We start from the raw sequence: 15,079 nt of genomic DNA on the forward strand, positions 1-15,079 counted from the left end.
GCTCTGTTATTTGTTCATTATATTTTATTCATACTTTTATTCCATTTTTTCTAGCTACTTTACATTAAGATTTTGGCTACGTAGCCTTTATAACTCCTAGGTTCTAGCCGTCAAGTTTTTCCTTTTAATCAATTTGTATTGGACTTTGCGCACAGCGCAAAGTTTATTATAGTTACAGAATCAGACACACAGACAGCCAGACAACTCGTACAGACACAACCAGGGTTTCTTCTGCATGTGGCCCAGCTCCATTTTTTTTTTGTTTTAACCAACCCAGATCCTTCCAGCTCTAAGAAATAATTGGGAGGTATAGAAAGGGGTGCCTGCTTGGCCTCCAGTCTGTTCCCTTTATCTCTCCTGCACTCACCCTTCATTCAGGATATTGAAATGTAGCTGGAGAAGCTTGCTCATCTGACTGTTGTCAGAGTCTAGGCCAGATGTCCATGCTTGGGAGAGAGGGAGGCCTTCAAAGTCATCAGCAGCACACAAGTGGCCACTTGTCTCCACCTACATTGCTAGAGGAGGAAGCAGCCACAGAAGTCCTCCTCCAGGACCCTGGCGCTGCTGGGGGAGTGTGGACAAGAGAGAAATCACCCAAGCAGCCTGCAGTCCTGAGCTATGTTCTGCCACCACCAGCACCATCCCCACCACCACCACTCGCCAAAAAATAAAATAAAAATCTAATGCAAGCTCAGGTTGGGAAGCCAGTCCTTCAAACCTTAGCAACAAATGGACCAAAATAAGTGAGGTAAGTTTTTAAAAAAATGGCCAGAGAGAAGGTACTCTGAGCCATGTGCAAACACAATTCCTTCATAGGAAGGGAGTTTCTCTTCATCACCACCAGAAGGAAAGTTGAAGCAGGAAGTAGCACCGGCTCAGCCCAAGTTGGGTGCCAAAACCTTGGGAGTCCAAGGAGCAAATGATTGTACCACACCTAGGCAGAGGAGGAGGAGGATGCATAGAGAGGTGAGATGCTACCAGGTTATACTTTTTCTGGGGAAAGGGAGAGCATGTTCTAGCACAAGCTGCTAATGATGAAACAACTCCCTCTGCCGGGATAAGGAAGGGGTGTGGCTGCAGCTCAGCAAGACAGGAGGAGAGTCACCACTCCAATTTGGCTGATTTGCACATCTAAAAAGGGAGAAGGATGGGTGTTATGGCACAAAAAGATTCACCTGTGCTTCCAGCAAGCATTAGGCAGGAACGAGGGAAGAAATTAAAGAGCGAGGGTGTGGAGACCAGGGAGCAAAGTTTGAGAACCAGTTCCCTCTTATGGAACCGAAAAGTCAACGCCCTGATCATTTTACAGATAGGATGTTCTGGTAAAAACAGAACAAGGTTGCTAGCAATTCGTAACAATTCTCTAGTACCTTTATGCCAGAGTCTACTTCATAAAACTCAGAAGCTGGCAATGGACATTAGAAATGAAAGGAGGAATTGATCTGGGGCCCAAATGTAACTGCTGGCTACATTCACTGATTTTCTGAACTCTCTCTGATTTGATTTTTAAATACTGGGCTATGGAAATACAGCTTCTAGTTGCAAATATTACAGTGCAATTAAAGATGAGTCCATTTAAATAGCTTTGTGATAGGAGAGGAACAAGCATGCCAACTCAAAGAAACTTGCATGCTCATTACACCCTTCTCCTGACAAGCACAAGCTAAAACCTGCAAGATGTTTACCGAAACGCTGCATCCCTAAGACTGAAGAGAAAGCAGCAGCATATCTTACCTAATGGCATCCGTAGTCAGATTGGATGTGATCCAGAGAAAAAGGAATACACACAAGAACGCAGTTAAAATTCATTGAAGGTATGCTTGCTTCTCACTAGATTGTATCCTTTAGCCACAATCCAATGGGGCAGGGTTGGGAGTTAGGTGTGCCGAAGGCTCACTGAAATCAAGGGGTCTCTCCCGGGATCACACTCACAGGTCTTCCAAGCCAGAAGTTTCTCTGATGCTTATGGAAGCCCCACTCACTGCAAGCACGAAGAAAAGACAGAAAAAAAGTCTTCTTCTTCTGTGCATGTGAATCTGCCCACTCTACAATGAAGGGGTGGCCTGCACACAGAGGGCTCTGAAGGAGGACAACTGTCCGCTGCAATCATCAAATGCTATGGGAGAATTCTATGGGATAAATATGGAAGCACCTGAAAGCAAGGAGAAAGCAATTCTCTCCCGCAGTGTATACCCAACCCCATTTTAAGGGGCAAAGAGGTCTAGTTCAGCATTTGTGGGAGGGAAGACCAGTTTTCCCTCTAACAGGGAGTCCCAGATGTTGCTGACTACAACTCCCAGCACCCCCAGCTGCAGCAGCCTTTGCTTGGGGATTGTGGGAGTTGTAGTCAACAACATCTGGGAATCCCTGTTAGAGGGAACACTGGAGGAGACCACCAATAGGGGTAGCCATTTTGGTTAGTGCTCAGTTTGGGGAAGAACAGCTCTTTGAGCAGAAGCCCTCCAGCAACCAGGCACATTGTGCATGCGTGTGTGTGTGTGTGTTGGGAGGGTTTATGGTGTGGCTTTTTTCTACATTCAGTTTGTCCTGCAAACCAATGCAAAAGATTCTCACTAGTAAGGACATATTAATTTAAAAAAAAATCTGCTGGTGCCCTGGAAGGGAACCGCCTTTCTTCCCTTCTTCCTCCACACCCCTTTCCCAGTCTCCTGCCAGGATCTTAATGTGCACTTTGAATGAAGAGCCCTTGTGAGGAAGAAAGGCCTGTGCGTGCATGAAACCTTCGGGGCCTGCTGAGTCAGGGAGCTGCCTTTTCTCCCCACAAGGCTATTCGGTCTTCTACGGAGCTGACGCAAGCAGCAAAGAGAGGCTCCCTAAAGATTGCCAATGAATCAGCAGCATTACATAAGTATATATACTTCTCTATAAATACAATAAATTACATAAGTAACTCTCTCCCCCTCCAAAGGCTCCCAGATGCATTGTCAGCCATCTTGCCTTCTGCCTAAACTATCTTATTCCGCTTCCAACCATCCTCGCCCACCTGGGTGTTCACAGTATGATAAATGCATCCATTAGCGTCTCCAACTCTACCCAAGCATGGCCCTATTCTGCCAGCTAACCCAAGCTTCTAGAGGCAAGCTTTCCTAAATGCCTTCCCATGTCCTCTGCTGGGATGTGAAGTAGCAGCCTTGTTACTGAATATGGAGGAGTTTCCTCTTTGCCTACTCTTGAAGCATCTGTTGTGTACGGGGCCAAACCCAGAGAACTGCCCGAACATGCCAACTCTTCAACACACTCTCAAAAAGACAGACATCGACTCGGATACTGCCCTTGGTCTTGGGAAAAGGATGCTCCTCGTTTCCGGGCTTCGTGCACTGCACAGCTGTTCACCTCAGCTCTACAGCCCACAGCTGCAGTGCTAGTCCAAGGACAGGGTGGCATTTCTCAATGCCTGGGACAAAAAGATCCCTGCCCTCCTCACCACTTGAACTGATACTGTTGGATGCGGAGGCAGCTGCAGAGCCCCACCACAAATAGCCTTGATTCAGAAACATGTTTAGCAGCATTGGCATGCACCACATTAATTCCCTCCGACTCAGTTTCTCCACTTAAAATACAATACGATCCGGCCATGATGGAAAACTGTTAGTGAATTTGTTTCCAACATGAGCAAGTCAGAGCCTTCGCCAGGAAGTCTGAAAGAGGGCTGCTCTCCTGGAAATCTGCATGCCTACCTTCCTTCTCCACCTCCAGCAGCTGGAGAATCGCCACTGGCTCAAGTGTGGCCTTCCCAGGCCTGGTGCATTCTGCAGAACGAAAGCAGCCTGCCTGCCTTGGGTGCAGGATTTAAAACTTATTCAATCCAAACATATATAATCACCATTTTTAAAAAAACCTTTAAAATAAATATAGCAGTCATTTGACTTTTGTCAATTCCAGTTCTTTCAAAGCGTATCTCAGACCTTTTGCATGAGTTATCACATCTCACTGGCCACCAAATGCCATTCCCTGTTCCCTGAACCATCAGGCTTTTGCCCCAGGTCAGCAGTGCTCAGTTTAGTTATCCAAATGCATAAAAGGGCTTTAAGTGGCCACTGCATGTTAAAATAGGCCTCATTAGAGAACTACCTGTCTCCCCAATATAACTCTGCCCCTCTGGATGCTACCCCAACGCTGTTCTTGCTCCCTCTAGCCTTTCCAGGAGCAAGTTGGAAGGCAATTGGGTTCTGAATGCAGAAGGATTTATCTGCTTAGGCAGTAGAAAATGCCCTGTTTAATAAGCTACTGTTTTCCTTTACACATTTCTCTTGGTCGTCAGGGTGTGCAAGATGCGGATAAATCCATGCACAAGGACCTTGCGAACTGTGTGTGGAAGTACAGTAGCTGGAGCAGGTCCTTAAAACCCCTTCATAAGCTCCGAGTCTTGGTCCCAGCTACAACTTACTTGTTTTTGGCAGAGGAAGATTTGGAATTTGTGAATGTGAGCCAGGTTTGGACTTACTCTCCTCCTCTAGTAAGGATACGCATGTGTGCGTTTAGCCCTTTCAGTGAAGCAGCAATTCCCTAAGATATGTGGGGGATGAAGATGCAAACACACAACAAATCTGACACCAACAGAAGATGCTGCCATCATGCAAAAACAAGGAGAGAAAGACGTTTGCATAACTCCTCCCACTCAAAGAGTTAACACCAAGGACTGTACTCAACATGGGGGTGTTCCACAAGCAATCCTTTCTCTGTCTCTTCATACAAATCCATCCCTCATCGGGACACTCAGCTGAAGTCACAAAGCGGCTGGGAGAAGCATGCACCAAGCCAGATAAGGGATCCAAGAACCGCCCTGAAAAAGGATGCTGTGAAACCAACACTGGTTGACAGTTAACTTGGGCCCAAACTACCTGTGATGCTCAACCCATCTATGAAGAGGAGGAGTTTAACCAGGAAACACGGTGTGGGCCCTGCAATTCAGCTCAGGACTGTGGAGTGTGTGGGCACAACACTCCCCTATTCCATTTTTGTGTCAAAAGTCACCCCACAAAAGCAGACATTTGCAGCAAATGGCTGCAAAATTGGCCACTTTGAAGGCCAATTGCTTCAGACAGCAGGATTTTCAGCACAAAAATGGGGAGAGAGAAGGGGTTAGCTGCCCCTTTGCCATACACCACAATCCCAGGCTAAATCGGGGAGTCTTTGTTTGAGCCACTCCTGGAGAACCTGCCAACCACATTCCCACAGAGGAAGGGATGTCAATAGCGAGAGATTATCCCATCACCCTCAGCAACCACCCCCAATATCCAAGTTCACAGCCTCCTCTTTAAATGTCTGCTCACCTTCACCTCAGCATGGGGGAGGGGGAGAAAAGAGACAAGACGGACAGACACACAGATAGCCAGGAAAACTACCAAGAGAGGTGTGTGGGCCCAGGAGGGCCAAGGCTGTGCTTTCCCACAATGCCTCAGTGCTGGGAGATCACAACCCTGCCGCATCCGGACCCACCCCCAGTGACACTCCATTTCATCCAGTGCTGGAGGTCAGTCGGCACCGCTCTTTCTTTGCAGTACATAGGCTTTTTCTCTCTCGTTTAAAATCTGTATATAATATATATATATATTTATATTCTGTATATATATATATTTATATATTCTATGTACACATATTGCACACAATCCTCTGGCCACTTGTGTTCCTGCCTGCTAGTGGAACCGCTTTCGTTTCTCATCCGGCTCTGACCGATAGTCACGAGACCCGATACCGTTCTGAAGGTTGATTAATGAGTCCTTCATCTGTAAGGAAGAGGAAAGGGAAAAAGCCCAGTCAATGGCTGGCGGGCAGATAGCAAGACTCTCCCACACAGAGTGAGTGTATGTGTACATGGTGCGTGCTCCGTGGGGTATATAGGACAATTGTCTATAGACCTCCCCATTCACTTTATTATTATTTTATTTTAAATAATTACATTTTATATCCCGCTCTTCCTCCAAGGAGCCCAGAGCGGTGTACTACGTACTTAGGTTTCTCCTCGCAACAACCCTGTGAAGTAGGTTAGGCTGAGAGAAAAGTGACTGCCCAGAGTCACCCAGCTAGTTTCATGGCTGGGTGGGGATTTGAACTCGGGTCTCCCCAATCCTAGTCCAGCACTCTAGCCACTAAACCACGCTGGCACCACTTCTGTGGTGGAGAACAGTTCTACACAGGCCAAGAGAGGTGCAAGTGAATTTGCCTCCCCCACTCAAGTTCAAAGGAGCAGCCCTGCGGCTGAAGGGCCTTCTCTCCCCAGTGTATTGCAACACTAGGCAGTGTGCATTGATTTGAGGATCTGACTGGCGCCTTCATACTTCGGCTCAGCAACCAGGATTACACATGGGTGGCTAGAAAACAGGGGACCCAGAAAAGGACTAAAGAAGAGAGATGCAAATTGCAGCCCCCAAGACAGAAGCTGGAGATTTCATTACGCCAGTGTTCCTTTAAGCTTAACTCTGCCGAGCTCTGTTGAAATTTACAGGAAGCCCATGCTCCAGAATCAGCAGCCAAGTTAAACCAGGGCACAAGAACTAGGGATGTGCATGAACCTGTTTGGAAGCCCTTTTACGGGCCTCCGAACCAGTTCGAACACACGCCGGCTCGAAGGTTCGATGGCGGGGGGTGGGTGGCTTTAAGGGTGGGGTGCCCCCCCACCATGTTTCCGCTGCCAGCGTGCGAGTCCTTAAGAGCCCATCGCTGTTCCTACTTCCAGGTACATCTGGTAAACAGCGGCACAAGGAAGCAGGGAGGTACACTGCCAAGCCGACGGGCTCTGAAAGAACTTGTAAGCCAGTGGGGGAAACACGGGAGGGCGGGGTAGGTGCACCTACCCCGCCCTTAAAGCCATCCTCCACCGGCATCAAACCGGCCCCTGCCGGTTCCGTGCACATCCCTAAAAAACCCCACCATTTCCCAACCTTGTGATTCTGAAGTATGCTTCAGGATTCTCACATGGCTGAAGGAAGCTCCTTTGCATTTCACCACAGAGCATACCAGCGATATCAATTCCCTGTGGCATGAGAGGCAGCTTGTTACGCCAGCTGACTACATGCAGAATCGGCCATATCCCTTCCATGATCCTGAGTGCAGTTCTCACCTGGTCGAGGAGCATCACAGATGATTTGATGATCTCCCGCCACTTCTGGAGCTCTGTGTCATGATATTTCTGCTGGGACTCCAATAACTGGGCCCACTCTGTCTGGGACTGGGGTAGCCTGTCGGGACAGGGAAGCAAAGCTGAGCGCTGGAAACACAACAAGCCATTTGGATTTTTTAAAATTTTCATTTCCCTTAACTGCTAGTGACAAGGGGAAATGAAATGCAGTGCTCTGTACTGTTTAAAAAAAATTGCAAAGCAATCTAGTAGAATACCAGGGCTACCAAGCATGTTAGTGTCCTAAATGGAAATCACTGGAGCCCTGCAAAACATGGGCCAGATCCTTCTGAGATTTCAGAGAAAACCCTCACAAGAGGCAGCAAGCACTTTCCCTAAGAATTCTTGAGAATCTTGGAAAGAACCATTCCAAATTGAGATTGGGCATGTTTGCAGGGTGGGGGTTCCACCCATCTCCGCATGTAGAACAGCAACTGGATGGTGAGTCTGTGCTACCAAAGCTATTTCACATGTTCACTGTGAACATTCCCACCGGATGCCACCAGGAGGAGAACTTGAGCCAGTCAGAAGCTTGGGACCAGTCTGGATGGTTCTTTGAATGAATACCAAATGCCAGGGGAGGCCTTCTCCATCGTGAACGCTGTGTGTGAATGTCCCAGAGACACGTGGCTGGTCGCTGCTGGAGACTGGACGTGAAAGACCTTGCCTTGACCCAACGTGACAATTCTCAGGACTGCAGACCCCCCATCTGCAAGCAATGCAGTGCCCCCCCCACTGCACGGCCCCCCACTGCCTGGACCTTGCCAGTAGATCAAGGGGGACGAGGTATAGTCTGGTTCCCAGGGTGCTTTACCTTTCCTGTAACCGCAGGCCCTGCCATGCCGTGAGGGTTTGGGTGGTGTATTCCAACATCCAGAGTTTGTAGAACAGCATCATGTTGAGGATTACCAAAAGCACCAGACTGGGGAGGAAAAACAGAGGGAAACAAAAAGAAATACTAACTAAAGGCAGGCCGCTGGGATTCTGATCCTTGAGAAGCAGTTGCACAGTCCCTCAACGGAAGGGAACCTTCTACAAAATCTCAAAGTGGATTTTTCACTGTCATTTTTATGTACTGAAATGAATTCAGGTTGGTGCATCGGTGCATACCAAACTTGCACTGTGAACAGATCCAGTCTGTGATCCAGCATTCAGTGGTTAAATCATTTAAGAGGATACCTAAAGGAGACACACCTCCAAAGGCTTTCAGAGCATCCGTTTACACCGGGAATGTTTTCTACGCTTTACTCTGCTGTTCTCAATTTCTGGGAGAACCCGGACAGAGGGGACTGTTCCACAAAAATAAACCTGCCTTTTTAGTGGGGGTGAGCCATGCATGCTCTGGACTGGATGGGTGGGTGGGCGGGGGACTGAAGTAGTAATGTGCGCCCTGCTTGCCCCAATCCTTCTTGAACCCTGGCCTAAATGGATAATGCACCAGGCCACTGCATAGGGAGGAGAAACTGCATGCAACTTCTCCCCACCCATGGCACACTGTCTGTCCCCCATCCATCCCCACACATACACACAGGGATAAAACCTGATTGTGTGGTTGATTTGTAAAACTGGGGGAGGAACGTAGAGAAAAGTACAGAAGCCAGAACAGAGACACCTCCCACTGGCTGCCTTCCCCTCTAGTCCTCAGATGCCATTTTTTCAGCTGTGAGGAAAAGGTTTTTAAGTTCCTCATGTTTGACAAAGTATAAAGAAGGGGGGGGTCAATAGAGAGGACAGCTAGATCTGCTCTTATGCTTTGTAAAGTGCCATGCGTGCAGATGGCATAACAACAGAAGCTCAGAAGGAAATGGGGCTAAAAGTCTGAGTTTGAGGAGAGAGAATGGGATGGACAGTATTTTACATCTTTAGGAAGAAGCAGACAAGGCCCCGAAGAACCTGAGCAGAGATCAGACAGAGTGTTGATGAACAAACCCACCAGCTGGGATGCAAGTGAAAGATGTAGGAGAGAGAAGCAAGGTAAAAAAAGGAGACGGTACCTGAAACAAATCCTAAATGGGAGCAGGGAAGAGAAAAGATGGGGGAGGCGAAGGTTAGAAGCACACCAGAGTTGAAAGAGGAGAAACTGCAGGGGACATTATCCTTAAGGACACACAAGACACATTTTGGGGGTGGGAGAGGTGGCAGAGCATGCAAAGAGGAAAGAAACACTCAACGCTTGTGATACAGCGCTGTGGCTGGAGGGAGCTGGGGTTGAGCACAGCCCTTATTATGCCATGCACCATGGAGTCTAGTTAAACCAGAATCCTGAGACACTCCAATCTGCAATGGAGTATGCTTCTAGTCCTCATGACCACAGGAGAAACCCTGGAAATTTGTGGCTGGGGAAAAACACCCTAGATACAAGTGGTGGCGGCGGCGCTATAATAAAGGGCAACAGAGATACCTTCTCACTCAGCACAGCTCCCAGACTCTAACCACAGAGAAGGATCCCACCACTACTGATCCACCATTCTACCCTCCAATAATTACCCACAATCCTTATTTCACATTGTCTTGTCCATTTCCCAACCACTCCTACAGAAAGTCAATAGTTCCAGAAGAACACATGCATATAGAACACACACATATTAGGCAATCAAAACAAGATATGCAAAATAAGATATCTCAATTGATGTAATTGATACCTTTTGCAGAATTTAGCCCCCACCCCATCAATTGATGTGGGTGGGGGGGACCACAGAAGACAGATTATCTGGGTGGAAGTTTTCCAGGGACATTTGAACCAGCAGATGGCACTATTTGAGTCAGCAGCTTCAAAAGCACCTTTACTCTAATAATTAAAAAAAACAGAACCAAGCCAAGCCCTTTTCCTATCCAGAATGCTGGTGACATCTGAGAGTTGTTCAAAAAATTAAGAAACTTTGCAAGGAGAGGGAAACTTTACTCACTACCCGATCAGTCACCTTGTTAAATGTCTAGGACTAAAATTGGCTTAAATGCAAAATATGTCCAAAAAATCGTGAAGTCACTCCACAGCTCTGCTAAAACTCAAAACTATCTGGCACAATTCTCTCTCTCTCTCTCTCACACACACACACACACACACACACTTACTTGCTAAGAGGAACAAAACACACTTTGTCGCTGGAAAAAAATTAATTGAAAGGGAAACAGACATCATTAAAGCTCCTAGGAGGAATGGGTACATTTAGGATGGGTAGGAAGATTGTTTTTCTTTCATCAAAGCTGGCAGAATAGATTATTGATTGCTGGCTCCAAGTTGGATCAGAATGTGACAAAGATTCCCAACCTTAACCTTATACAAAATGGCCCCAGCAGAGGTCAACATGATCATCACAAGCAGTAAACGCAACAACTTCAAAACGTTTGCATGCTGCACTGAGCTTTTACGCTAGAAGTGTCTAAAGGCACTTCTTTAGAAATGGGGAACAACAAAAACTTCTTTAAATATATCAGAAACAAAAAACCTGCCAGGGGGGTGGTTGACCCCTTAGATGTTGAGGGCATGAAAGGGATTTTTAAGGAGGATAAGAAGATTGCAGAGAAGCTGAATTAGTTATTTGCATCTGTCTTCACGGCAGAGGATACTGACCATGTACCTGCTCTGGAACTGAGCTTCTCAGGCTTGAAGAACCATAAATTTGAGGTGAGAGAGGATGTTCTAAATTATCTTGAAAAAACTAAAATTTAACAAATTGCCCGGGCTAGATGGCATCCACCCACGTTCGGAAGGAACTCAAATGTGAAATTGGCTAATCTCCTAGCAAAAACATGCAACTTGTCCCTACAATCAGGCTCTGTACTAGAGGACTGGAAAGTAGCCAGTGTAACTCAAATTTTCAAAGAGGGATCCAGGGGGGATCCAGGAAATTACAGGCCAGTTAGCTTAACTTCGGTGCAGGGTAAATTGATGGAAAGCATACTTCAGCACAAAATGGTTAAACATATAGAACAGACCTTGCTGAAAGAGAACCAGCATGGCTTCTGCAAGGGCAAGTCTTGTCTCACTAACCTTTTGGTGTTCATTGAGAGTGTCAACAGGAATGTGGATAAAGGTGATCCGGTTGACATACTTGGACTTCCAAAAAACCTTTTGACAAAGTTCCCCAAAGGCTCTTGAGTAAACTTAGCAGTCATGGGATAAGGGGACAGGTTCATATGTGGATTGGTAACTGGTTGAAGGACAGGAAACAGAGGGTAGGAATAAATGGACAGTTTTCACAATGAAGGGAAGTAAGAGGTGGGGTCCCCCAGAGATTTGTACTGGGACCAGTGCTCTTCAACTTGTTTATAAATGATGTAGAAGTTGGGGTAACCAGCGAAGTGGCCAAATCTGCAGATGACACTGGACTATTTATGGTAGTGAAATCCACAACAGTTTGTGAGGCGCTCCAAAAGAATCTCTCCAAAATGGGAGATTGGGCGACAAAATGGCAAATGCGGTTCCATGTAAGCAAGTGTAAAGTGATGCATATTGGAACAAAAAACAAAACACCCAACTTCACATATCCACTGATGGAATCTGAGCTGTTAGTAACTGACCAGGAGAGGGTTCTTAGGTGGATAGTTCATTGAAAATGTTGACTCAGTGTGTGGCAGCCGTGAAAAAGGCAAATTCCATGCTAGGGATCATTAGGAATGGGATTGAAAATAAAAATGCTAATATTATAGTGCCCTTATACAAATTTATGGTGCGGCCACATCTGGAGTACTGTGTACAGTTCTGGGTCACTGGATCTTAAGAAGGACATTGTAGAACTGGGAAAGTGCAGAAGAGGGCCACCAAGATGATCAGGGGCCTGGAGCACCTTCCTTATGAGGCAAGGCTACAGAATCTGGGGCTTTTTAGTTTGGAGAGGAGGCAACTATGGGGAGACATAATAGAGCTGTATAAAATTATGCATGGAGTAGAGAGAATGGACAGAGGGAAAATCTTCTCCCTCTCTCACAGTGCTTGAACCAGAGGCCATCCTATGAAACTGAAGGCCAGGAAATTTAGGACCGACAGAAGGAACTACTTTTTCCACACAGTGCATAATTAATCTATGGAATGGTCACTAGCTTGGGTAGCTTTAAAAGGGGCTTAGACAAATTCACAGCAGACAAGCCTATCAATGGCTACTAGTCTAGTGGCTATAGGCCAATTCCAGTCTCAGAGGCAGATGCCGCTGAGGGCCAGTTGCAGGGGAGCAACGGCAGGAGAGAAAGCGCATGCCCTCACCTCTTGCCTGTGGGCTTCCCAGCAGCATCTGGTGGGCCACTGTGTGAAACAGGATGCTAGACTTGATAGGCCTTAGTCCTGATCCAGCAGGGCTGTTCTTATGCAACTGGAGGGGAAATGCCACCTGCAGAGGAGTAGGAGGCATGCCCCACAGAGATCAAAACTCTCTCAACCTTTATTTCCCTTTTCCACACATGCTGGTCCTTTCCCTAACACACTCTTGATGCAGAGCACATTTCATAACCCTCTCCTCAGCTGCCCGTATGCTTTAGTCTTCCCCAGCTCTCCCTGCCAGCCCCCACATTCAACTCTTTCCCAATTTAGATCAACAACTGTTTCCCATGTAACATCAACAGTCCTCAAACTACCTCCAAGGATCCCTAGGAAGGTGTGTTGCCAGGCCAGGAAATATAGGCAAGAATCAGGATGAAGGGAGTAGACTTGGATACCACAAAAGCTTCCAAACACAATGTTTGAGGGAAGAATTATTATTGGGTGAAAGTCTTCTTTTTAAAAAAATTGCAATGACAATTCTTGCAAAACACTTATTTGCAAAACTTTGGGGAGAGAAAACAGGCTACAGAATAAAGTGGAAAAGGGCAGAGAGAAAGAGGAGGAGAGCAAATACAGAAGACTTGAAGAGAAAAGACAAACGGAGCTGGAAGGGGCAATGAAATCACTTACACACAACTGATAATGAGCAGCAACTTGGAGACACTCTGAAGGTGGAAGCCACTGGAACTCTCTTCAGGGATGTGTCGTGTTTGAGTGGAACCTGAAACGTAGCATTTATTGAGCACAGAAGGCTGGTGGGGAGTATGGTCTCTTTCCCAGCACACCCTCAAACAAGGTCTGCAGCCTTGTCATAGCCTGTCTACAGTGCTATGACCCCTGGCTGATCATTTAGGCCCTACTGTCTTTGCAGAAAGATTGCATGTGAAACATGGGAGCTAGTGATTTGCACCTCCTGGCACAAGGGCTGTTGAACCAGACTGTGCCATGCCAACAGAGGGAAGACAATTAGCCGCAAACAACAGCCAGAACAACAGGTACTAAAATAAAAGTAAAGTGTGCCGTCAAGTCGATTTTGACTCCTGGCGCCCACAGAGCCCTGTGGTTGTCTTTGGTAGAATACAGGAGGGGTTGGCCATTGCCTCCTCCCGTGCAGTATGAGGTGATGCCTTTCAGCATCTTCCTATATCGCTGCTGCCCGATATAGTACCAGCGGGGATTCGAACCGGCAACCTTCTGCTTGTTAGTCAAGCATTACCCCACTGTGCCACTTAAGGTGAACTAAAATTAAGCTCAGGTTAATTGCTTTATTATTGTGCTTTGTTCTTACAAATGCTGGACTAGATAGTAGAATCCTTTGGGTGCACTAACTGCTGATCACATCAGCAGGCTGTGGCTTTATTTAAACCCTGCAGGAAACTTTGCCACCCCTCCCCCCAATACAACTTTCGCTCCCTAGGGAGGTCTAAACTACAGCCTCCATAAAATGTGACCTGGGCCTCTGCCCACCCCATTAAGGCCAGAAATCCCTGGCCTTAACAGGCCCCGCACAGCCCCTTGCACACACTCCTTACCTGCCACACGCTTGATTCGACTGACAGCCTCCTCATCTGTGGGGGTGGTCACAGGACTCAGCACTTCCTCCAGGTGTGGCCCCCTCAAGTGAGTGTGGGGTCGTTTTCTCCGGCGCACCGTGGATTGTTTGCTTGCCTTCTCTTTGGGGGATTGTCTGTGTAGCTCAGCTAGGTATATGCTCTCCGTTTTGGTCAGTTCACTCTCTGCCAAGGAAAGCCAAGGGGAACGCTTAACACGCAAAGACAATCCTGGATTTCAACCCAGCCAAAAGGCAATCATCAGAGGCAATGGGATCAGCCCAGCAATGTCTGTCCTCATGTTCTCTCCTCTTGTTCTGGGCTGTTAGGCCCTGGGTATTGCTATCGCTTCAGGAGTTGGGATGTACCTGAAAAACGGCCTGTTACTCTGTCTGCACCCATACACTAAAGAAACTGCTTTTGTTTTGGCAGACCAAACCAAAATATTAAGATGAAGCCTCCCTTCATCAAAGCAGACCCTTTTAAAAAGCTTCGTTCATCTAGTCTGAAGCGTGAGCCCAGGAAGTCCCATTGCTGGCCGTTCCATCTCACGCAAACAAATGGACAGACACCTGAGCCCTATGGCTCCTTTAGCCAGTTCCTGCACCTCTCACCTAAATGACGAAAATAATCATCTAGGCCACCCCAGAAGTTCTTCTCAATGAAGGATTTCACCAGCCCCCATGGCTGTTTCCTGTATCGTAGTTCCGTAGAAACCCTGAAATGAAGACAAAGGACTCCAGTCAAGCAATTGTCACAGCCCAACGTTCGTATTTGTCATCTGAAACTGCCAGGATTCAAAATATGGTCATCCTGGAAATCTGCAGGTCACAACAAACAATAGACAAAGTAATGAAAAATTTATCTCCTGTCCCTGCAACTGCAAGCATTTCCTTTCTCTCTTTCTTTAAGCATTTGTACAGCCACACACATGCAGTTACAGTCAATTGATGACACTCCTCAATATCACAGCCCTACAAGCAGGCATACCCACCTGAGTCGGCATTTGTTTCTGGCAACACGCGTCAACGTGTAACGATTAATTGTGTAGAAATAATCATGATAGGGGACATCGTGAGTTAGCACCTCTGCGTCTATCACATAGCACTCGCTCTCTTGGCTTGCTTTGTACATTGT

General features: G+C 46.9%; 1 protein-coding gene across 11 annotated transcripts in view; it reads right to left on the reverse strand.

The window, feature by feature from the left end:
- Window positions 1-6: 6 nt before the first annotated feature.
- The window catches only part of GRAMD1B (GRAM domain containing 1B), a 245,211-nt gene continuing 230,138 nt past the window's right edge, over window positions 7-15,079 (reverse strand). For all 11 annotated transcript variants that reach the window (XM_053269623.1, XM_053269626.1, XM_053269625.1 and 8 more), the window contains 7 exons: window positions 14,937-15,079; window positions 14,557-14,660; window positions 13,925-14,128; window positions 13,023-13,113; window positions 7,953-8,060; window positions 7,082-7,199; window positions 7-5,747 (listed from right to left, as the gene is read on the reverse strand). In XM_053269623.1, coding sequence (XP_053125598.1) covers window positions 5,658-5,747; window positions 7,082-7,199; window positions 7,953-8,060; window positions 13,023-13,113; window positions 13,925-14,128; window positions 14,557-14,660; window positions 14,937-15,079 — 858 coding nt within the window. In that variant the 3' untranslated portion in view covers window positions 7-5,657. The remainder of the gene's footprint in view (window positions 5,748-7,081; window positions 7,200-7,952; window positions 8,061-13,022; window positions 13,114-13,924; window positions 14,129-14,556; window positions 14,661-14,936) is intronic.

The sequence above is a fragment of the Hemicordylus capensis genome, chromosome 8, assembly GCF_027244095.1.
Source record: "Hemicordylus capensis ecotype Gifberg chromosome 8, rHemCap1.1.pri, whole genome shotgun sequence".
NCBI classification, from domain to species: domain Eukaryota; kingdom Metazoa; phylum Chordata; class Lepidosauria; order Squamata; family Cordylidae; genus Hemicordylus; species Hemicordylus capensis.